Source organism: Pseudorca crassidens, chromosome 12 (genome assembly GCF_039906515.1).
Source record: "Pseudorca crassidens isolate mPseCra1 chromosome 12, mPseCra1.hap1, whole genome shotgun sequence".
In the NCBI taxonomy this organism is placed as follows: Eukaryota; Metazoa; Chordata; class Mammalia; order Artiodactyla; family Delphinidae; genus Pseudorca; species Pseudorca crassidens.
Genome location: NC_090307.1, coordinates 76,393,914 through 76,418,335, shown reverse-complemented (window position 1 = coordinate 76,418,335; position 24,422 = coordinate 76,393,914). Strand labels below are relative to the sequence as shown.

Here is a 24,422-nt window from a genome sequence, read left to right as displayed (position 1 = left end):
CTGGCCAGAAAGTTCGTTCAGGTTTTTCGATAAGATGTTACAGAAAAACCTTATCGAGCTTTCTGGCCAACCCGATACATTCAGAGCTGTGCAGCCATCACCACTAATTCCAGAACATTTATAACCACCCCCCGCGAAGAAAACCCTCTATATTCGTTATCCCCACCCCCTTCCCATAGCCCCTGACAACCGTCAGTCTACTTCCTGTCTCTATGGATTTGCCTGTTCTGGGCATTTCATATAAATGGAATCATATAGTATGTGTGTGGCCTTTTGTGTCTGGTTTCTTTCACTTAGCATAATGTTTTCAAGGTTTGTCCATATTGTGGCAGGTATCAAGTAGTTCATTACTTTTCATGGCTGAATACCTTTCCATTGTATGGATAGACCATTTTGTTTATCCATTGATCAATTTATGAATACTTGTGTTGTTTCTAACTTTTGGCTATTATGAATAATGCTGCTATAAACATTCATATACAAGTTTTTGTGCATATGACTATGTTTTCAATTCTGTTACATATATATAGGAGTGGAATTGCTGGGTCTTACAGCAGTTCTATGTTTTAACTTGAGGAACTGCTTCCTTTTTTGAGGGACCATTTTCGAAAGTGGCTGTGCTTATTACATTCCCACCAGCAACGTATGAGGGTCCCGGTTACTCCATACTCTAGCCAACACTGGTACTGTCTTTTTTATTATAACTAGCTTAGTAGGTGTGAAATGGTATCTCATTTGCCTTTTCCTAATGACCAATGACGTTGAGCATCTTTTCACATATGTATTGACCATTTGTATATCTTCTTTGGACAAATATCTATTCAGCTTTGCTGCCTGTTTTTAGTTAGGTTATTTGTCTTTTTATTGTTGAGTTATAACAGTTCTTTATATATTCTAGGTATACTTGTCCCTGATCAGATATGATTTATAAGTACTCCCTCCCATTCTGTGGGTTATCTTTTCACTTTCTCAAGTGTCTTTTGAAGCACAAAGATTTTTTTTTTTTTTTTTTTTTTGCGGTACACGGGCCTCTCACTGCTGTGGCCTCTCCCGTTGCGGAGCACAGGCTCCGGACGCACAGGCTCAGTGGCCATGGCTCACAGGCCCAGCCGCTCCACGGCATGTGGGATCTTCCCAGACCAGGGCATGAACCCGTGTCCCCTGCATCGGCAGGCGGATTCTCAACCACTGCGCCACCAGGGAAGCCCTGAAGCATGAAGATTTTTCATTTTTATGAATCCAGTTTCTCAAATTTTCTTTCATTGCTTGTGCTTTGTGTATCCTATCTCAGAAACCATTGCCTAATCTGAAGTCATAAATATTTATACCAGTATTTTCTTCTAGGAGTTAGAGTTTTAGCTATAGGTTTTTTAGGTCTTTGATCCATTTTGAATTTTTGTGTGTCATGTGAGGTACTCCTGAGACATCTAACTCTTGACTATTCTAGAGTAGTGTCACAGTGCCAAACCATCCAGAATTCCCTTCCTTCTCTGCTTATTGAAATTCTGACTTTTCTGAGATCTGATTATTAAGCCTTTCTAGCTCCTGGAATGAAGTCACACCTCTGTGCCTATGTTTGTGTCTTATGTCACATAATAACACACTCTAGCCTTGCACTATGTTCTTTATTGTATGTGTGTACGCATATACATGTCTTATCTCTCCCAGACCGGAGACTTCAGCTCGTATTAACTTTGTATTTTCCAACATCTAGCACTGTGCCTTGCTCATAGGAGATGTTCAGCAGGTTATAGACTTTTAGAAAATCAATTTAGATGATAAGAGTAATAGTTTTCAGGAACTTCCCTGGTGGCGCAGTGGTTAAGAATCTGCCTACCAATGCAGGGGACATGGATTCGAGCCCTGGCCCAGGAAGATCCCACATGCCGCGGAGCAACTAAGCCCGTGTGCCACAACTACTGAAGCGTGCGCGCCTAGAACCCGTGCTCTGCAACAAGAGAAGCCACCGCAATGAGAAGCCCGTGCACCTCAACAAAGAGTAGCCCCCGCTCGCTGAAACTAGAGAAAGCCTGCACACAGCAACGAAGACCCAACGCAGCCAAAAATAAATTTAAAAAAAAAATAGTAGTTTTCATTTAGTAGATGATAATAAGAGCTTTCATTTATTGAGTGTTTGCCCTGTGCCAGGGACTTGGCTAAAGGCTCTACTTGTGTTATTTTAGCTCATCTTCACAGCCACCCTGTGAGGCACAGGTACTATTATTACCCCTATATTGGAAGTGAGATGGTAAATATCAAGTAATGGATCCAGATTCTGAATCCAGGCAGCCTAACGCCAGAGCCTATGCACTTGACCCCATTGCTTTGCTGCTGAGCTACACGTAGTAGACAAAGATGTCTCAGGATATTTGCTCTTTTGTAAGAATTTGAATAATCTTCTTTTGTAAGCATTTTATTGCTCTGACCCTACTCCAAAAGAGTTGGAGCCCTCTCAGGAGTTGTAGGACTTATTTTCACATATTCAATGTCTCCCTCTCCAGGAGAGCGACTGGCAGTTGTGGAAGTGCAGTGTGAACGGCTGAGGATGCTCTACCGGGACTGTGCTCGGCCCCCGCCACCTCCACTGCAGGCTGACCGGAGACAGGTGAGCCCTCTGCAGTGTCCCACACCTGCTGCCTGTCTGCAGCACGCGCCTGAAGAATTACAGAATGCCCAGCAGCATGTTAATGGCACTGAGAATGGGTGTTTGCAAAGCCATTTGGAGGTGTATGCTCTGCAGTGACATGCTCTCATCCTTGAATGTCAAAGCACGTTGATTTGTCATTCAGAATATCGAAAGATTATAGCAGGGTAGCAGAACTCATTGATTTGTAAATAATTTCTATGTTATCAATAACAGAAAAAGAAAACGTTTTTGAAATTAGATCTATAGTTCATCTCATAATAATAAGTATACATAGAGAGAAAGAGTGACTAAAAAGCCAAAGTGGCACAGAGAAAGTCAGCACTGTGTGATATCACTTACATGTGCAATCTAAAATATACAACAAACTAGTGAATAAAACAAAAGAAAAAGCAGACTCGGGGAAAAACAAGTTACACTGGGGAAAAAAAAAAGCAAAAGAGGCAAAAATGTTCAATATTGGCATTCTGTGAATGTTCTTAGCAGCATGATTCATAATAGCCGAAAAAGAGAAACAATGTAAATGTCCACCAACTGATGAATGAATGCGTAAAATGGGTATATTCATACAATGGAATATTATTCAACCTTTAAAATTAATGAAGTGGTAATACATGCTACAATATGGATAAACCTTGAATCATGCTAAGTGAAAGAAGCCAGTCACAAAAGACCACATATTGTATGATTCCATTTCTTGTAATGTCCAGAGCAGGCAAATCCATAGAGACAGAAAACAGACAGATAAGTAGTTGCCAGGGACTGGGAAGGAGAGAAGGATGGGAATTGACTTCTAATGGGTACCATTTCTTTTAAGGGGGACAGGAATGTTCTAAAATTAGATTGTGGTGATGGTTGCACAACTCCGTGAATATACTAAAAACCATTAAATTGTACACTTTAACTGGGTGAATTGTACGTTATGTGGATTTTATCACAAAAAAAATCAGTGCATCTAGGTAAGAGTATACAAAAGTTGCTGTATTCTTGCAGTTTTTCTGTAGCTTTGAAATTATTTCAAGATAAGAAAGTTAGAAATCTGTAAAAGAAGAAATGTCACTTGAAATCTCAACATCTCCATTTTGTGTTTGCAATTCTATTGAATGAGGGTGTCTTTCCCCAATGCAGCCCAAAGAGATTACATGGAGCCCCTCACGAGTATTTCCACCTGTCCGAGCCTGCATGTTCTCATCGCACCTCACTTCCGTCACCTTCCTTGCTGACCCCAGCGCTGGGGGCGGTCTGCCCCGGGGCACATTTATCTATGCCACCTCACCACTGCCCATTCAGGTGAGAAATCACATGACATACTGTCTTCTGCCTCTTTCCTTCAAATGTGAGAGAAAGAGGAAGTTCAAGGGCCCACAGTGAGCCCTCTGATTGTCTGCGCACTTCTTGTGTTTCTTCAGGCCCCATCTTTCTACTGGGAAATTGAAATTGTTTCCTATGGAGATAGTGATGATGACACTGGACCAATAGTTTCCTTTGGCTTTGCTACAGAAGCAGAGAAAAGAGATGGGGCTTGGACTAATCCAGTGGGCACTTGTCTTTTCCATAAGTAAGTGGCTACTAACACTATTATTAAAAAAAAAAAAAAAAAAAAGTAGTGGATGTGGGTGGGTTTTTTTTTTTCATGTGGGTGTTTTAAAACTAAAGTAATATCATTTTAATCTCTACTCTAAAAAATGTAGAAAATATTAGCTGGAAATATACTCATATTTAGTGAATGAGAATAGCTCTTAGGATTTCTCTTCTGATTACTCTCATGCTACTGTTCACTACTTACCTTCCTCTGTGTTGACTGATTAGCCTTGTCTTTGACTTCTCTTTGTTTTTTTCACAGCAATGGCCGAGCCGTGCACTACAACGGCTCCAGTTTATTACAGTGGAAGAGCGTTCGCTTAGACGTGACTCTCTCTCCTGGTGAGTGCGGTGGGAGTTTTTTTTTTTAACCCTGTGTATTTCTGTTGTTCCCAGGTCTGGGTCAAAATAGGTTAAAATTAATGAAACTTGGCAACTGAAAACAGACACTGTCTTCCAGTGAAAATGAAATACTTGTCATTGTTGTCCCCTAGTTTACACAAAACCTCTCATTTTATGAGGCACTGTTATCATTAAAGCCTCCATCTGGTAACTTAGGAGTCACATTGACTTTCGTTCCTCCATCATCAGAAGAATCTGAGATTTTGCTTTTCTCCAAAATTTGGTCTTTTATCAGCTTTTCATTGATGAATAGCTTGAAAAAAAACCCTCTACCAGTTGCCTTGAGGCACTCAAGAAATTCATTATCAATAGGTAAAGATACATGCTGTAGACTTTGCTCTTGGTAGCCTAAACATCTGGTCCAGCTTCGTCACATCTTCTGCCCAGATGTTTCAGTCACGTAGTCAATTCAATAAAAAGAAAATCTTTCCCCTCTTCTTTTTAAGCCTCCATATAACTAACTTCATCTGGTAATAGTAGATGAATTGGGATCAGTCCTACCTGCTCCAGAAGTAGCAAAATATAGACACTGTCCTCTTGACATTAGAAGCAGCCAAACATGTTGGCTACTTATTTTCAGACAGTACATCTTAGCATCATCTCTGATAAAACTGAAATTATTAAGTATAATAGATGATCTTGGATGCTTGCGTAGGGGTTACTAAGTCACTGAACCCAATAGATAACTTCTTGTAGCAGTCTGGGGGGTAATTTTGCTTATCCTTGAGGGAGCTGTTTATTAAATTGCACTTTTCCAGTGAGCATGGTATTTTCAGCTATGGTCAAGTTATGCCTTGGAAATTACTTCCTGGCAAGTTGTTTCTCTCTTACTTTATGGAGAGAACTCTGTAATCTCAGCTGAGTACTTAAGTGCTTTAAGCACAAAGCGAGGGGTAGTAGAGACAGCAGGGGATCCATAGTGGGCGTTCTATTCGTTTGTTATAGTTGATTGTTATTTTGTTTGATCATACTTTAGTTTTTGAGAATATTTTGGACCAGACCTCAAGCAAACATACTACCCCTTTCTCAGAGAAATGTGTCTGTGTGGGAATAGGAATTAGGAACCCACTTATTACAACAGGATCCCAATCTCTGTACCAACACTTTCAGTGTCTGTTGACCAGCAGATACTCTTTGAGCATCTCCTACATGCTGGGCCCTCTTCTGGGCCCTTCGGGTGCCATAGTGAACAGTGACAAGTCCCCAGCCATTGGGAAGCCCAGCCTAGTGGTTTCAAAATCATATGAGGAGACTTCCGGGAAGATGGCGGAAGAGTAAGACGCGGAGATCACGTTCCTCCCCACAGATACACCAGAAATACATCTACGCATGGAACAACTCCTACAGAGCATCTACTGAACGCTGGCAGAAGACCTCAGACCTCCCAAAAGGCAAGAAACCCCCCACGTACCTGGGTAGGACAAAAGAAAAAACTAAACAGAGACAAAAGGATAGGGACGGGTCCTGCACCAGCGGGAGAGAGCTGTGAAGGAGGAAAAGTGTCCACACACTAGGAAGCCCCTTCGCGGGTGGAGGCTTCGGGAGGCGGAGTGGGGGAGCTTGGGAGCCGCGGAGGAGAGCACAGCAACAGGGGTGCGGAGGACAAAGCGGACAGATTCCAGCGCAGAGGATCGGGCCGACCGGAACTCGCCAGCCGAGAGGCTTGTCTGCTCGCCCGCCGGGGCGGGCGGGACTGGGAGCTGGGGCTCCGGCTTTTGTCGGAGCGCCGGGAGGGGACTGGGGTTGGCGGCGTGAGCACAGCCTGCGGGGCGTTGGTGCACCGCGGCTGGCCGGGAGAGAGTCCGGGGGGAAGTCTAGAACTGCCGAAGAGGCAAGAGACTTTTGCGTCCCTCTTTGTTTCCTGGTGCACGAGGGGAGGGGATTGAGGACGCTGCTTGGGAGGGCTCCAGGGACGGGCGCGAGCCGCGGCTGGAGGTGCGGAGCCCAGAGACGGACATGGGACGCTAGGGCCGCTGCTGCCGCCACCGGGAGGCCTGTGTGCGAACACAGGTCACTAGCCACGCGCCCTTCCGGGGAGCCTGTGCAGCCCGCCACTGCCGGGGTCCCGGGATCCGGGGACAGCTCCCCGGGGAGAACGCACAGGCGCGCCTCGGGCTGCAGCGTCTCGCCGGCCTCTGCCGCCGCAGGCCCGCCCCACACTCCGTGCCCCTCCCTACCCCCGGGCCTGAGTGAGCCAGAGCCTCCGAATCAGTGGCTCCTTTAACCCCGTCCTGTCTGAGCAAAGAACAGACGCCCTCCGGCGACCTACACGCACAGGCGGGGCTAAATCCAAAGCTGAGCCCCTGGGAGCTGTGAGAACAAAGAAGAGAAAGGGAAATCTCTCCCAGCAGCATCAGAAGCAGCGGATTAAAGCTCCACAATCAACTTGATATACCCTGCATCTGTGGAATACCTGAATAGACAACCAATCATCCCAAATTAAGGAGCCGTGTGGATGAAAGGCTCTTGGTGCTGCAGCCAGGAGTCAGTGCTGTGCCTCTGAGGTGGGAGAGCCAACTTCAGGACACTGATCCACAAGAGACCTCCCAGCTGCACATAATATCAAACAGCAAAAATTTCCGAGAGATCTCCATCTCAACGCCAGCACCCAGCTTCACTCAACGACCAGCAAGCTACAGTGCTGGACATCCTATGCCAAACAACTAGCAAGACAGGAACACAACCCCACCCATTAGCAGAGAGGCTGCCCAAAATCATAATAAGTCTACAGACACCCCAAAACACACCACCAGACGTGGACCTGCCCACCAGAAAGACAAGATCTAGCCTCATCCACCAGAACACAGGCACTAGTACCCTCCACCAGGAAGCCTACACAACCCACTGAACCAACCTTAGCCACTGGGGACAGACACAAAAAACAACAGGAACTACGAACCTTCAGCCTGCAAAAAAGGAGACCCCAAACACAGTAAGATAAGCAAAATGAAAAGACAGAAAAACACACCGCAGATGAAGGAGCAAGATAAAAACCCATCAGACCTAACAAATGAAGAGGAAATAGGCAGTCTACCTGAAAAAGAATTCAAAATAATGATAGTAAGGTTGATCCGAAATCTTGGAGATAGAATGGACAATAGAATGGACAAAATGCAAGAATCAGTTAACAAGGACCTAGAAGAACTAAAGATGAAACAAGCAACGATGAACAACACAATAAATGAAATTAAAAGTACTCTAGATGGGATCAATAGCAGAATAACTGAGGCAGAAGAACGGATAAGTGACCTGGAAGATAAAATAGTGGAAATAACTACTGCAGAGCAGAATAAAGGAAAAAGAATGAAAAGAACTGAGGACAGTCTCAGAGACCTCTGGGACAACATTAAACGTACCAACATTCGAATTATAGGGGTTCCAGAAGAAGAAGAGAAAAAGAAAGGGACTGAGAAAATATTTGAAGAGATTATAGTTGAAAACTTCCCTAATATGGGAAAGGAAATAGTTAATCAAGTCCAGGAAGCACAGAGAGTCCCATACAGGATAAATCCAAGGAGAAATACGCCAAGACACATATTAATCAAACTGTCAAAAATTAAATACAAAGAAAACATATTAAAAGCAGCAAGGGAAAAACAACAAATAACACACAAGGGAATCCCCATAAGGTTAACAGCTGATCTTTCAGCAGAAACTCTGCAAGCCAGAAGGGAGTGGCAGGACATATTGAAAGTGTTGAAGGAGAAAAACCTGCAACCAAGATTACTCTACCCAGCAAGGATCTCATTCAGATTTGATGGAGAAATTAAAACCTTTAGAGACAAGCAAAAGCTGAGAGAGTTCAGCACCACCAAACCAGCTCTACAACAACTGCTAAAGGAACTTCTCTAGGCAAGAAACAGAAAAGAAGGAAAAGACCTACAATAACAAACCCAAAACAATTAAGAAAATGGGAATGGGAACACACATATCGATAATTACCTTAAATGTAAATGGACTAAATGCTCCCACCAAAAGACACAGATTGGCTGAATGGATACAAAAACAAGACCCATATATTTGCTGTCTACAAGAGACCCGTATGCTAACACATATATATGGAATTTAAGAAAAAAAAAAAATGTCATGAAAAACCTAGGGGTGAAACAGGAATAAAGACACAGACTTACTAGAGAATGGACTTGAGGCTATGGGGAGGGGGAGGGGTAAACGGTAAAAAAAAAAAAAAAAAAGTAAGTAACTAATGACAAAATTATTAAAAAAAAAAAAAAAAAAAGAACATATGAGATCATGATGTAAGCCCCATAATGTGTTTCATGAATTGTATCTTAGTTGATATTCCTCACAAGCCAAGAGAAAGTATTATTGTCCCCCTTTTACAGATGGGGAAATTGAGCTGGAAATTAAAGAAAGCATGCAAGTTTCTAAAAACTTAAGTGACCAAAGTTAGGATTTAAATTCTGGTCTAATTCAAATGCAAAGCTCTTTTTCACTACTTAACACATCCCTCTGTGATCTCTCCTGAAACACACTGTTGGTAAGTCACAAAATCCTCCAAGAAATGCCATGGATACATGGAGAGAAGAAAGTCTAATAATAATAAATAAAATATGATAAAAAAAAAAAAATCATATGAGACTCTGATCAAAAACAGAATCACAGAACTTCATGCGCTTATTGGAGAGTTTACAACAGGTTAATTTTAAAGCTACGTGTGCTAGCAGCTTGCCTGAGACAGCCTCTAATAGTGCTGATGTGGTGGATATGGTCCCCTTGGTTCTTTAAGTTCTACCACAATATCTAGTCACTTCATCAGAAAACAGCTTGGCTTATATGATCTTCGCTTCCTGCAAAAATGCCTTAAATACATGTGAGTAAGGGGACAGAATGTGATTTAATGGTGTATGTTTAGCTTACATTGTAGGTTGAGTTTAAAATTATATTTTTTTAGATCCTTTCTAAGTCTTCTGCAAACTTACTGAGAAAATAATACCTTTTTACCTTTATGCATAAGTAATCTGGTACACGTCAAAAGAGAAAAACTTGTATTCCTCTATTAAAAAATCATACCCCCCCCAAAAAAAAAAATCATACCCAGTGTTTTCCTTTTTTGTCTTGGCTGCCTGGAAAATAAAAGCTAAATTTAATGTGTAATTGTGGTAAGTAACTTAACCTCAGACACTAGGTATTTTTGTTCTTCTAAACAGAAATTGTTTATTTCTATTGTGTTACTCTCTCTATATATAAATACAAGGTACTCCATATCTTTTTCACCTGTAGATGATGGCATGAATAAATAAAAGCCAAGATAGTCAATGATATGTAGTCTCATGCCAGTTGCAAATTGAAAGTTTAGTTAATAGTCAATAAAAGGAAAAAAAAAAAGTGTTTCCGTCCTGTTCTCTGCCCTAGGTGACGTGGCAGGAATTGGCTGGGAGAGAACCGAGGGAACGCCTCCTCCTCCAGGGCAGCCAGCCAAAGGCCGAGTGTACTTCACATACTGCGGGCAGCGCCTCTCACCGTATCTTGAAGATGTCTCGGGTGGGATGTGGCCTGTGGTTCACATTCAGAAAAAGGCAGGTTATCTTTTTGGGAAAGGAAACAAAATTCTCCTCAGTAATTTATTCCATCAAGAATGGAAAAATTAAAGACACCAAACGTGGCCTTGTTGACGTAACATGTGGTACCTGATAACAGAAGGAACCACAAACAAACCTGAAGAAGTGGGTCCTTCCTTTGCATTGAACCTGAGTGCTTAACTGCTTTGACTTCCTTTTGGCAGTCTTTCCAAAACTACAATGCAAGGGACACTAGTGTTCTTTCCAATGGCAGTAAAATGAGTCTGTCATTAAGTAAGTTTTGAACGTGACCGTCTCGGGTCACTTTAGTATGTCAGAAGCTCAGAGGAATCCTTCGGTAAAGATTCAAAACTTCAACTTTATTTAACCCAGCATCCCTGCACATATACTTAATCATGGAACTCTTTTGTTTTTAAAGGAGCATCTATTAACAGTTAATGTTCTGTGAAACATTACTACTCACTACACGGCGGTAGCTCCCAAGTCCTTATCTCCAGCCCAGATCTCTCCCTAAATTCCAGACACAGATATTCAGCAGTCTAGGCAACATTTAGAAATAGATGTTCCATTGGCATGTCAAAGTTAACATGTCTAAGACTGAGCCTAACTCTGCCCCATACCCTAACCTGCTTCTTCCCTAGCCTTCCTTGTCTTGGGAAGTGGCACCTCCATCCTTACAGTTCTAAGGCCAAAAACCTTGGCATCCTTCTTGACTTCTCTTTTCCTCCTGCTCCACATCCAGTCTGTCAGCAAACCTTGTTGACCCTACCTTCAAAATGTATCTGGAATCTGACCACTTAAGTCATGGCCCAGCCACCCTTATCTTCTGGGTAGCACGTTACAATATTCTTCTATCTCCCTTCCCTACCAGCCCCTTAGTTCTTGCCCTTTTACACATCTTTTCAACACAGCAGCCACAGTGATTCCTTAAAAATGTTGGTTAGATCATGTATGTCACTCCTCTACTCTCAACAAGTCAGTGGCTTCCCATGTCTATGTTGTAAAAGCCCAAGTCTTTATAATGACTTAGAAGATCTTGTAGAATCTGGCCCTGTACCATGCCTCTGATAGTAGCATCTTTTCTCACTTTGTGCAGTGAATTAAAGATGTCAATAATTTAAGGCAGCCTGTTCTATTCATTCATTCAGCAAATATTTATTGAGTACCTACTATATATTAAGTAGTGTGCTAAGCTCTGGACATATAATAACAATGAGCAAAACAGATATGGTCTTTGTCTTCATGAAGTTAAAACCAGTTGGAGGAGTCAGACATTAGTCAAACATTTGCATAAATATATATGTGTATGTATATAATCACAAACTAATAAACACTGTGTGTATCAGTCAAGGTTCTCCAGAGAAACAGAACCAATAGGACAGAGGGACTTCCCTGGCAGTCCAGTGGTGAAGACTCCATGCTTCCACTGCAGGGAGCACGGGTTCCATTCCTGGTCGGGGGAACTAAGATCCCACATGCCACGTGGTGCGGCAAAAAACAAAACAAAACAAAAAAACACCCCACAATAGGAGCTATATATATATATATATATATATATATATATATATATATACACACAGAGAGAGAGAGAGAGAGTGTGTGTGTGTGTGTGTGTAGACAGAGGTGGGAGGGGAGATTTATTTTGAGGAATTGACTCCTGTTAGTATGGAGACTGAGAAGTCTCATGACCTGCTGTCTGTAGGCCAGGGACCCAGGAGAGCTGGTGGTGTGATTCAGTCTGCGTCCTAGGAGGGCAAGAGAAGATGGGATGAGATATCCTAGCTCAAGCAGTGGTGCAGGGAAAAAGGGTTTAATTCCTCCTTCCTCTGCCTATTGTTTTATTCAGACCCTCAACGGATTGGATGGTACCCACTTACACTGGGGAGGGCCATCTACTGTGTCCACCGATTCAAATGCTAATCTCACAGACACACCCAGCAATAATAATGTTTAATCTAGCACCCCGTGGCCAGTCAAGCTGACACTTAAAATTAATCATCACAATATGATTGAAAATTGTAGACTTTATGGAAGCAAGTACCAAGCAAATCTGATCACATCCCCATTACCCTGAAGAAGTGATGTTTGAGCCAGGTCTGGAATATTAACCAGTTTAAATGGACAAAATTGGAGGAAAGAAAGTTCCAGGTGAAGGGAACAGCATGAGCAGTGGCATCAGGTAGAAAGGAACACTGCTGGAAACAAGAAAGGTCACTGCGTTTGAGCAGCAAAGAGCATGAGTGCCAGGCGAGGGGCAGTGGGGGCCATGCAGAGCTCGAAGCGCCTGCGTCCACAGGTGCACCAGCCCCTCTGCCTGGGTTCACAGACTCTGCCATGAAGTTCACCTCGAGAGGTTAGAAATGAATGCATAAATAAACCTAAGTCCTTTCAAGTCTTTTCTTTGGTCTCCTTTCCAGAACACCAAGACGCGAGCTAACTTTGGCTCCCGCCCATTTGCCTATGCTGAAGGGCAGGCCCACCGCAACGCTGCCGACCTGTGCACCGACCTGGCAGAGGAGATCAGCGCTAACTTCGAGGCCCTGCCCTTTGCCATGGCATCTGACAGTGACAATGATGCTGGCACCAGTATTGCGTCAGACCCGGGCACTCACGGGCCACCGTGCCGGATTGCTGCCGTGGCCACTGCTCAGCAGCGTAAGCCACCTCCTCCCAAGGCCCCACTGCTTCCTGGGAATGCGAATGCTGTTAATTCCATAAATCCATTTAACTTGGACATACCCCAGTGCCCACTGGTAATGGGGTAACAGGCCCGGTGAAACAAAATGGGGAGCAGGAGGAAGCATGGCAGGCTAGAAAGCGCGTCCCCCACATACAGGAAGCCTGCCCGCGACTCAGGGCCAGCAGAATATTGCCACATGGAAATGCAAGTCTGAAAGATTGTCTACTTTTATAAGACAGCTAAGAGCCCCAGAATTTTACATAAAATCTCCTAATTTTAAATGTTAATCATTTTTTAAACTTTTTAAAAACTGAAGCCATCAAAGAATAATAAAATGTTAATTGTGGAATCTAGGTGATGGGTGTATAGGTGTGCATTAAAAAACATTCCTGATAATTTGAAAAATTTTATAATAAGATTGAATAAAAGTGAGCTTCCCGAAATGAGATGTCTGCAGCCATATTTGGCCTTTGAGATACTGGTTTGAAAATCATTTTAAGAGTCTGTCTAATTCTTTATCATGTTGAAGAACCTTCCAAAGTCTTCTCTGAGTTGAATGAATTATGCCCATAAAAACTATTTTAAGATTCCCAAATAGAAAATGATAGATGATTAGTTATTCCTTGATACTGAGCTTTAAAATTTCTCCAAGAACTAAGAGTCTTTCTATCACACAAATTAGGAGAATCTGGTCTGTCCAAGGGTAAGAAGTTCATGTGCTCTTGCCTAGAATTCACTGTCATTGTGCTTTGTTACAGAATATGATAGTGACACTTCCTGTCATTATAAAGTAGAGCTCAGCTATGAGAATTTCATCACCTCTGGCCCAGACCCCCATCCGCCCCCCATTGCAGATGACGAAAGTGATGACGATGATGACGATGACATCCCACAGGTAAGAGCCCCACTTAAGAGCGTTTGCTTAGCTCCCTGGTGACCAGGACAAGCCACGAGGAATATTTTGATCTGAGCGTGCAAGGCTAGAGTTGTTACGCTTTCGGTTATGTCATTGTGTTGGAACAGTGGCTCTGGGGTATTCATTTTTCTAAACCACATATCAGTAGCCATATCTGTTTGGTTCTATTGCCCAGTAGCGATCCGGATGTTAGAGAAATAAAGTACTTTGATAGTAATTCAGCAGTAAAGTTGTGGATCATGTGAAGTGTTTATATGGCTTTAGAGGGAAAGGAAGAGCTTGCCCTAGGCCATCTGTTGCCTCCCCTGGCTTCTGAGGGTGTAGTTAGTTTGGTGGTCTGCACGGTGTGTTTCTGTCACTGGCATTTGAGGGGGGTGAAGACCTCAGGGTGAGAGCTGTAAGTCAGGGAAGGACTGATTCTTGTACAAGGCGTTCCTTCCCTGTTCACGTTTGCCTTCTCCTTCCAGGAGGACCACTACGCTCTGCTGGTGAAAGCATGGGAGACCAAGGTTTTTCCTACTATCCGAAGACGCTTCCGCAATGAAGCAGAGCGGAAATCGGGCCTGGACCAGATAAAGGGTGCTTTACAACTAGGTCTGGTGCTTTTTGTTTTCCTAGGGAACTCACTTCATGACTTGAAGAGATGTGTTTAGATGAAACTCAGGACGTAAATCAGAAAAGGGGGGCTCATCTGAAGTTGGGCCAGACTTAACAATGTCTTCTACCTGGGCCTTTACTGAACTCTATGGTCTTTTGCTTTCTTTGCTAGGCTTTTCTTTGCTTGTCAGTTTGACTCAGTATTTTGGGTTGATGGGCTGCTAGAATGAAGCTGGCATGGTTATACTAGGAAGCTGGATGGCCTGATGGTTAATAGCTTGGGCTCTGAAGTCACACCTGTGCTGTTTACCAGCTTGGTGACCTTGGGAGAGTTACTTAACCTTTCTAGACTTCCCTGACCTTTCAAATGGAATCAATAATGGTAACCACCTCATATGTATATGAAAAATTAACAAGTTAATACAGATAAATCTTTTAAGAACAGCGTCTGGCATATGGTCAGCATTCCGTTAATGTAGTTCTAAATGTCACAGTAACAACGATGATGGTGAGATTTTTCTCCCACTGGGCACATAGAATAGTGCAAAGTTTGACTGCAGACAGTGGATTGTTAGGGAGTCTTAAGTGTAGATAGCTGGTTTCTGTTTTCAGGCTTCTCCTCATCTGTGAAACACCTGCTTTGGGAGATGCAGAGATGCCTTTTCCCAAGAGGCACAGCTGCCCTTCCAGTGGAGCATCAGTTGTGTTTTCTTTCATCATTGTGGCAGTCAGAGGTGGTGTAAGGAAATAGTATTTGCTCTTTCTCCTCTTAACTTTTGTCCTGACTGAGACTAGGAACAAGTAAGGAGAAGAACCACCAAAAGACCTTTATTTCTTGACCAACTGATATACCGAATCCCTGATTCCAGCGATAGCTGAGTAATTCCTTTTTCTCAGATTGGTGTCAGGACTAATCTGTGTGTGTGTGTGTGTGTCTGTGTGTGTGTGCATGTGTATATATATGTTTTTTTTTTCTTTTATGCTTCCTGTCCCCAAAGCTAAGACCTATGACAGTGGAATGATCGTGTTTATACTTAACCTGTGGGAATAGCCACACATCCTATGACATGGTGTAATTACTTTCTGCTCTTATCAGAGCCCTCTTTTAGCTGCCGACCCAAACCAGGACAGATAATTAATATTCTTTTTTCTTCTGTCCTAAGGGTTTCAGGCAGCGGGAGCAACATTAGGAAAATCCTCGGGTGGGAGTCAAGTTGTGTGGTTGAGGGAATGACAGCGAGGCCAAGCCAGTGTCTCTGAAGAGGAGAGGGTGAGGGGGGAGCAGCAGGAAAGAGATGAGAGGAAGCAGGGAGAAGTGGCAGCCTCAGCAAGGACTTTGGATTTTATTCTGTGTAAAATGGGGAGCCTTTGGGAGGTTTTAAACAAAGGAACAAAGTGATCTGCTGTAGTAGATCCTACAGATAGAAAATTCGTTCGTCTCCGTTCACTCTCAACATCTGAAAGAAAATGCTCTTTCAGACTGCAGAATAGACCTCACCTTGTTTTCAGATAACTTTCCTTAATCAGTGTGATGCCTTGAAGCACCAGAGCAGGTCAGTGGCTTTCAGAGTTAGGAGGCTTTGTTTCAGTTGTATTTATTCAGTCAGCGGTTCATCCACTTACTTATTCATACATGCAACACATGCCTCCCAGGGTCAAGCCATTTGCTAGGGATTAAGGACTATCCTGCGAGCAAGACACAGATGCTTCCTTCTCCCAGAGCTCACATCCTAGTGGGAAATAGGTAATGAAATGACGCACTACATTGTGGGAAGGGCTGTGTGGTTGATCAGGAGACCGCCGTGGGTATAACTGGGGTGCCCAGTCTAGCTTGGCCCCTCTCCCAACATAGTATTGAAGCCGAGACCTGGGGTTAATTCAGCAAAAGCAGTGCTGTGTTTAGAAACAGGAGGCGCTAGCTGTTGAGGGAGACTGGTGCTTCTTGCTGCTCCGGGAGAGTAGGAAAGGGAGAAAGAGTCTTTACAGTATAAGGGTGGAAAGCTCTTGTATATGATCATGGGTTACTGTGCCTTTATTTTCACGTAAGTTCTGCTTAACTCAGGATGTCTCTTTCTTTTACCATTTGGTCCCAGAGCCATCCTGAATGTCTGTGGCCAAGTGTGCCTTCTCCTTCTCTGCTCCCAGTTTGCAGGAGGGAAAATGTGAACAGCACAGCAGGAAATTTGATTATCCAAAGGTGGCTGCCAGACCAGAGCCAAACCGATGACTCCTGGCCTCCTGAGTCACCCAGAAATACCTCTGGCCTCTGACACAGTTGCCAAGGCGTCTTCTCGGGACCCATCCATGTGGCCATGGCAGATCATCTGAACTATGTTAATTTAAACATAAAATATTTACCTTTCAAACACAGTCTCCTTCAATATAACCGGGCAAAGGCTGAAACAAGAACAGGGAGATGGCTCTAGTGCTCAAAGGACGACCTCTGTGAGGGTGGGTCAGCCTCCTGTTGTCAGGACCCCAAGAAGGGCAATGAAACCATCTCGGTGCTATGCATGCTTTAATTTCACATTCTCCCCATAGTCCCAGATTCCTGCTTAGTAGACAGCAGAGTATTTTTTTCTCTTATCCCAATTCCTCTGGAAAATGTTATAAAAGACTATTTTTCCATAATCTTCTGATATCAGGCCACAGTTCTTTTTTTTTTCAATCTTTTGAAAACTTTTTATTATTTGAAATTTTTTTGAATGCTCAATATTTTTATTAAAAAATTTTTTTAACATCTTTATTGGAGTATAACTGCTTTACAATGGTGTGTTAGTTTCTGCTGTATAACAAAGTGAATCAGCTTTACATATATCCCCATATCTCCTCCCTCTTGCATCTCCCTCCCACCCTCCCTATCCCACCCCTCTAGGTGGTCACAAAGCACCGAGCTGATCTCCCTGTGCTATGGGACTGCTTCCCACTAGCTATCTATTTTACATTTGGTAGTATATATATGTCCATGACACTCTTTCACTTCGTCCCAGCTTACCTTTCCCCATCCCTGTGTCCTCAAGTCCATTCTCTACGTCTGCGTCTTTATTTCTGTGCTGCCTCTAGCTTCTTCAGAACCTTTTTTTTTTAGATTCCATATATATATGTGTTAGCATATGGTATATGTTTTTCTCTTTCTGATTTACTTCACTCTGTATGACGGACTCTAGGTCCATCCAGCTCACTACAAATAACTCAATTTCGTTTCTTTTTATGGCTGAGTAATATTCCATTGTATATATGTGCCACATTTTCTTTATCCATTCATCTGTCAGTGGACACTTAGGTTGCTTCCATGTCCTGGCTATTGTAAATAGAGCTGCAATGAACAATTGTGGTACATGACTCTTTTTGAATTATGGTTTTCTCAGGGTATATGCCCAGTAGTGGGATTACTGGGTCGTATGGTAGTTCTATTTTTACTTTTTTAAGGAACCTCCATACTGTCCTCCATAGTGGCTGTATCAATTTACATTCCCACCAACAGCACAAGAGGGTTCCCTTTTCTCCACACCCTCTCCAGCATTTATTGTTTATAGATTTTTTGATGATGGCCATTCTGACTGGTGTAAGGTGATAACCTCATTGTAGTTTTGATTTGCATTTCTCTAATGATTAGTGATGTTGAGCATCCTTTCATGTGTTTGTTGGCAATCTATATATCTTCTTTGGAGAAATGTCTATTTAGGTCTTCTGCCTATTTTTGGATTGGGTTGTTTGATTTTTTTGGTATGGAGCTGCATGAGCTGCTTGTAAATTTTGGAGATTAATCCTTTGTCAGTTGCTTCATTTGCAAATATTTTCTCCCATTCTGAGGGTTGTCTTTTAGTCTTGTTTATGGTTTCCTTTGCTGTGCAAAAGCTTTGAAGTTTCATTAGGTCCCATTTGTTTATTCTTGTTTTTATTTCCATTTCTCTAGGAGGTGTGTCAAAAAGGATCTTGCTGGGATTTATGTCATAGAGTGTTTTGCCTATGTTTTCCTCTAAGAGTTTGATGGTGTCTGGCCTTACATTAATGTCTTTAATCCATTTTGAGTTTATCGTTGTGTACAGTGTTAGGGAGTGTTCTAATTTCATTCTTTTACGTGTAGCTGTCCAATTTTGTCAGCACCACTTATTGAAGAGGCTGTCTTTTCTCCATTGTATATTCTTGCCTCCTTTTTCAAAAATAAGGTGACCATATGTGTGTGGGTTTATCTCTGGGCTTTCTATCCTGTTCCATTGATCTATATTTCTGTTTTTGTGCCTGTACCATACTGTCTTCATTACTGTAGCTTTGTAGTATAGTCTGAAGTCAGGGAGTCTGATTCCTCCAGCTCCGTTTTTCTTTCTCAAGATTGCTTTGGCTGTTCGGAGTCTTTTGTGTTTCCATACAAATTGTGAAATTTTTTGTTCTAGTTCTGTGAAAAATGCCATTGGTAGTTTGATAGGGATTGCATTGAATCTGTAGATTGCTTTAGGTAGTATAGTCATTTTCACAATCTTGATTCTTCCAATCCACGAATATGGTATATCTCTCCATCTGTTTGTATCATCTTTAATTTCTTTCATCAGTGTCTTATAGTTTTCTGCATACAGGTCTTCTGTCTCCTTAGGTAGGTTTATTCCTAGGTATGTTATTCTTTTTGTTGCAATGGTAAATGTGAGTGTTTCCTTAATTTCTCTTTCAGATTTTTCATCATTAGTGTATAGGAATGCATGGGATTTCTGTGCATTAATTTTGTATCCTGCAACTTTACCAAATTCATTGATTAGTTCTAGTAGTTTTCTGGTGGCATCTTTAGGATTCTCTACGTATAGTATCATGTCATCTGCAAACAGTGACACCTTTACTTCTTTTCCAATTTGGATTCCTTTTATTTCCTTTTCTTCTCTGATTGCTGTGGCTAAAACTTTCAAAACTATGTTGAATAATAGTGGTGAGAGTGAACAACCTTGTCTTTTTCCTGATCTTAAAGGAAATGGTTTCAGTTTTTCACCATTGAGAACAATGTTGGCTATGCGTTTGTCATATATGGCCTTTATTATGTTGAGGTAAGTTCCCTCTATGCCTACTTTCTGGTGGGTTTTTATCATAAATCGGTGTTGAATTTTGTCGAAAGCTTTTTCTGCATCTATTGAGATGATCATATGGTTTTTCTTCTTCAATTTGTTAATATGGTTTATCACATTGATTGGTTTGCGTATATTGAAGAATCTTTGCATTCCTGGGATAAACCCCACTTGATCATGGTGTATGATCCTTTTAGTGTACTGTTGGATTCTGTTTGCTAGTATTTTGTTGAGGATTTTTGCATCTATGTTCGTCAGTGATATTGTCCTGGAGTTTTCTTTCTTTGTGACACCTTTGTCTGGTTTTGGTATCAGGGTGATGGTGGCCCCGTAGAATGAGTTTGGGAGTGTTCCTCCCTCTACTATATTTTGGAAGAGTTTGAGAAGGATAGGTATTAGCTCTTCTCTAAATGTTTGATAGAATTCGCCTGTGAAGCCATCTGGTCCTGGGATTTTGTTTGTTGGAAGATTTTTTTTTTTTTTTTTTTTGCAGTATGCAGACCTCTCACTGTTGTGGCCTCTCCCGTTGCAGAGCACAGGCTCCAGATGTGCAGGCTCAGTGGCCATGGCTCACGGGCCTAGCCGCTCTGCAGCATGTGGGATCTTCCTGGACCGGGGCACGAACCCGTGTCCCCTGCATCAGCAGGCAGACTCTCAACCACTGCGCCACCAGGGAAGCCCTGTTGGAAGATTTTTAATCACAGTTTCAATTTCAGTGCTTGTGATTGGTCTGTTTATATTTTCTATTTAAAATATACACAAAAGTAGAAGAAATTATATAATGAATCTGCATTACCCATCACCCGACTTCAGGCAATTTTCACCGTATTGCCAAATTCATTTTACTGCACCTCATACCCTCTACCTTTTGCTGATTATTTTTTACAACTTTATTTAGATACAATTTGTATCCTATAAAATTCACTCATTTTAAATGTGGAGTTCAATGAGTTATAGTAAATTAACAAGTCATGCATCATCACAGTACAGTTTCTGAGCATTTTCATCAGCCCGGCAAGCTTCTCCAGTGTCAGTCTGATGTCAATACCTGCCCTTACTCCCAGTCCCAGTGCTTTTTCTGGATAATTCATATAAATTGTCCTATGATATGTAGTCTTTTGTGTCTGTCTCCTTTTACTTAACATATATTTCACTAATGCTGTATTATGTACCAATATTCTGTTCCTGTCTATTATTGTTATTATTACTTGGCCGAACTGCGCAGCTTATGGGATCTTAGTTCCCTAACCAGGGATCAAACCGAGGCCCCAGCAGTGAAAGCGCTGAGTCCTAACCCTTGGGCAGCCAGGGAACTTCCTGTTCCTATCTATTATGTTGTGGCTTTTTTTTTTTTTTTTTTTTTTGCGGTACGCAGGCCTCTCACTGCTGTGGCCTCTCCCGCTGCGGAGCACAGGCTCCGGACATGCAGGCTCAGCGGCCATGGCTCACGGGCCCAGCCGCTCCGCGGCATGTGGGATCTTCCCAGACCGGGGAACGAACCCGTGTCCACTGCATCGGCAGGCAGACTCTCAACCACTGCGCCACCAGGGAAGCCCCTCCTATCTATTATGAAGTAGTGTTGCTTCGTATGCATGAACCATATTTTGCCGTCAGGCCACATTTCTTGTTATTCTCTCTGACACTTCTTTCTCTACACATCCTCCTCTAAGGGCAGCCCCCTTCTTAACTGTGCTCAGAGAATTGCTATGCCTTTTCATTACAGCAAGGTCAGCAAAGAAAGGAGTGGTAGATGAGTGTGATAGAGATAAGCCTTGTTTAAAGGCAAATGCTGTCAACGGGTGTTTTTTACCCACGGCTTCTCAAGCGGTGTGTGTGGGGCAGCAGTGGCAGCCACCCCTCTGTCCTCCCCACAGTGCTGTTTTCTTCAGGGCCTTGGACATTTATTTACTTGGTTTATTAATTAATTGTGGCTGTTGCTATTGAATATAATGATGTCTTCTCCCTCTGAGTAGGAAGGACAGAGCAAATTTCAGTACTGGATAGAAGAAGTTGATGAAGCTCTCTGTCTCTGTTAAATAAGCAACATGTGTTCATTGTAACAATAATCAAACACAGTACAAAAATACATAAACTAAGAAAAAAACACTACCCTCACTTTCTTCTTTCTCTCCATTTGTCCCATAGTTTGTTCTCTTGACTTAACTGAAATGAAATGACTACATAATAACGTACCATCGTTTTTAACCGTTCTCTGTCGATGAATACTTTCATTATTTCCTTTTTTTGTTGCTGTTATATTTCCCAGCAATGCTGCAGGGACTGTTCTTATACCTTTACAGACTTGTGCTTGTATTTCTGTGGGATAGATTTGAGAGATGCCTAGAAGTAGGGCATTGAGTATTTTAAACTTGACTGACACTGCATAATTACCATTCCCAAAAGGCTACATACTCCCACAAATTCCCCTTATCTCTTCATTTTAAGTGTGGGTCAGTGTCATGACTGGACTGAAGATTGTGTGCTCTTCGGAGAGTTACCAGTTCTGTTATATTTTTTAGGCATGGTGGATATCGCCCGGCAGACGGTTGAATTCCTCTACGAGGAGAATGGTGGCATCCCAAGAGACCTTTATCTTCCCACCATTGAAGACATTAAGGACGAAGCAAACAAGTTCACAATTGATAAAGTTCGAAAAGGTTTTGCTTCCCCCCCTTCCTTCAGCTATTAAACTTCCTCTGAAACGAGAAGTTGCGTTTTCCCAAGCATGAGTTTGAGCCAGTCAGCTGCTGGCTCTTCTAGGGTGACTCTCCTTACTCTGAGTGATGTGAGCTCTTCCAGGCTCTCCCATGTGCGGCCCTAGGCTTCCTGGTGGGGCACAAGTAGAAGCTGTCTGGCCTCTGGGGGCCTCTTCCACATTCCCAGAACCACTCACACGAGCAGGGTGAGATAGGGCACTTGAGAGAGAAGTGGGGCGTGGGTGGAGGATTGCAGATAGGCCTCTCGGGCTTAGTCCTGGCTGCCCAGCTAATAAACCATGAATATGTGGTTGTACTGTGCTTTTTGGAATTTTATACAATGTATTTATTCATTTGATTAAAAATCTATTGCATATCTTGAGGAAATGAAAATACAGAAAAGCACAAAAAGGAAATAAAACAACTCATTATTAGACCTTCACAAACATCATGGGCAGGGGCAGGCATATATATTTACTTTTCTTTTTTAATTCCTCTTTTTAGAGAGAGAATTCACATACCATAAAATTCACCCTTTTAAAGTATACATTTCAGTGGTTTTCGTATATTCACAAAGTTGTGCAACCACCAAACCATTGCCTCTAATTCCAGAACATTTTCATCCCCCAAAAGGAATTCTGTACCCTCCCCACTCCCCATTCCTCCTTCCTACTAGCCCCTGGCAACCATTGATCTACTTTCTGCCTCTATAGATTTGCTTAGTCTGGACGTTTCGTAAAAATGGACTCATGCAGCGTGCAGCCTTTTGTGTCTGGCCTCCTTCACATGGCATAATTTTTCAAGATTCATCCCTGTTGTAGCTCATGTTGTTACTTCCTTTTTATGGCAAAAATAATATTCCATTGTATGGATAGTACCCCATTTTGTTTATCCATTCGTCAGTTGATGGACACTTGGGTTCCTTCTACCTTTTGGCTATTATGAATCATGCTGCTGTGAACATTTGTGTACAGGTTTTTGTGTGGACATGTTTTCATTCCTCCTGGGTATATATGTGGGAGTGAAATTGCTGGGTCATATGGTAACTTTTATGTCTAACTTTTTGAGGAACTGCCAGATGGTTTTCCAAAGTGATTGCCCCATTTTACATTCCCATCAGCACATATGAGGGTTCCAATTTCTCTACATCCTGGCCAACACTTAACTATTGCCTGTTTTTTGATTATAGCCATCCTAATGGATGTGAAGTGGTATCTCATTGTGCCTTTGACTTGCATTTCTCTAATAACTAATGATGTTGAACATCTTTTCATGCATATCTTTTCTCTTTAGAAAAATGTTTATTCACATTTTCTGCCCATTTTTTAATTGGCTTGTCTTTTTATTGTTGAATTGCCCGAGTTCTTACAACACTTTGTTTTATTATCTTCCGGACTGAGCCGTGTTCCTTTTGGGTTATGGCTAAACTGAGGGTATTGGTAAATGCCGTAGAGTTATTTTAGACCCTAAAATATAGGGTCCCAAAATAATAATGGTACTTGCTGCTGAAAAAACTTTTCCCTCTACCCTCCTCAGGTCTCACAGTAGTAACCCGCTCTCCAGACAGCAATAACGTAGCCAGCAGTACTGTTGGAACTGCCCTGCCAAAATTTGCCATCCGAGGGATGCTGAAAACCTTTGGGCTTCATGGAGTTGTCTTAGATGTTGATTCAGTGAGTGAACAGCCTTTTATATACACTGAGACTTTCATGCCCAGACTGCAAATACCTTAAAAAGTGATTATACAGATAGATTATTCTTCAAATTAGGGATAAAGAAACAGGCTGAGTGCTGTCATGCCAGATGACTTGCCTGAGATTTTCTCTTGGGCCTAGATCAGCGCTGATTGTAGAACGTAAGCTCTTAACTCTCAGTGCTGTCAGCGCCTTCAGACCATGTTGCTGCTGCCTTTTTTTTCCATCAACCATGTTCAGGCTGCCCCTACCTTATATCTACCAAGTTCCAAGGGAAAATTCTCCTGTTGACCTTGATGAATGGATGATCTGTCATTGTCATGATTGTTATACAGACTCAAAGAAATAGTTTTGTGATTTTGATCATGTCATCTCACTGGTTCTCGCAGCCTCAGTTTCCCCGTCTGTAAAATGAGTGTATTAAACTAGATCAGTTGTTTTCTTCTCAGCTTTGCAGAGCCCTCTCATGGGGCTCAGCAAGGTTTAAGGTGGGGTGGGGTGGCAGGGGGGAAAGAATAGAAGAGAGTAAGGGCCAAGCCGAAGCTTTCTTTTGAAAACGGAGGCCTTGAAGGCTGTGACTACATAATCCTTAGGTTACATGCACATGCTTGCATTTCTGTTTCC

At 42.4% G+C, this 24,422-nt stretch overlaps 1 protein-coding gene across 5 annotated transcripts in view; it reads left to right on the top strand.

The window, feature by feature from the left end:
* Positions 1-24,422, top strand: part of HECTD4 (HECT domain E3 ubiquitin protein ligase 4) — a 193,891-nt gene that overhangs the window by 127,627 nt on the left and 41,842 nt on the right. For all 5 annotated transcript variants that reach the window (XM_067700637.1, XM_067700635.1, XM_067700636.1 and 2 more), the window contains exons 45-54: positions 2,502-2,605; positions 3,773-3,934; positions 4,054-4,202; positions 4,488-4,567; positions 10,001-10,164; positions 12,585-12,822; positions 13,606-13,742; positions 14,231-14,357; positions 21,928-22,065; positions 23,641-23,777. In XM_067700637.1, the coding sequence (XP_067556738.1) occupies positions 2,502-2,605; positions 3,773-3,934; positions 4,054-4,202; positions 4,488-4,567; positions 10,001-10,164; positions 12,585-12,822; positions 13,606-13,742; positions 14,231-14,357; positions 21,928-22,065; positions 23,641-23,777 (1,436 nt within the window). The remainder of the gene's footprint in view (positions 1-2,501; positions 2,606-3,772; positions 3,935-4,053; positions 4,203-4,487; positions 4,568-10,000; positions 10,165-12,584; positions 12,823-13,605; positions 13,743-14,230; positions 14,358-21,927; positions 22,066-23,640; positions 23,778-24,422) is intronic.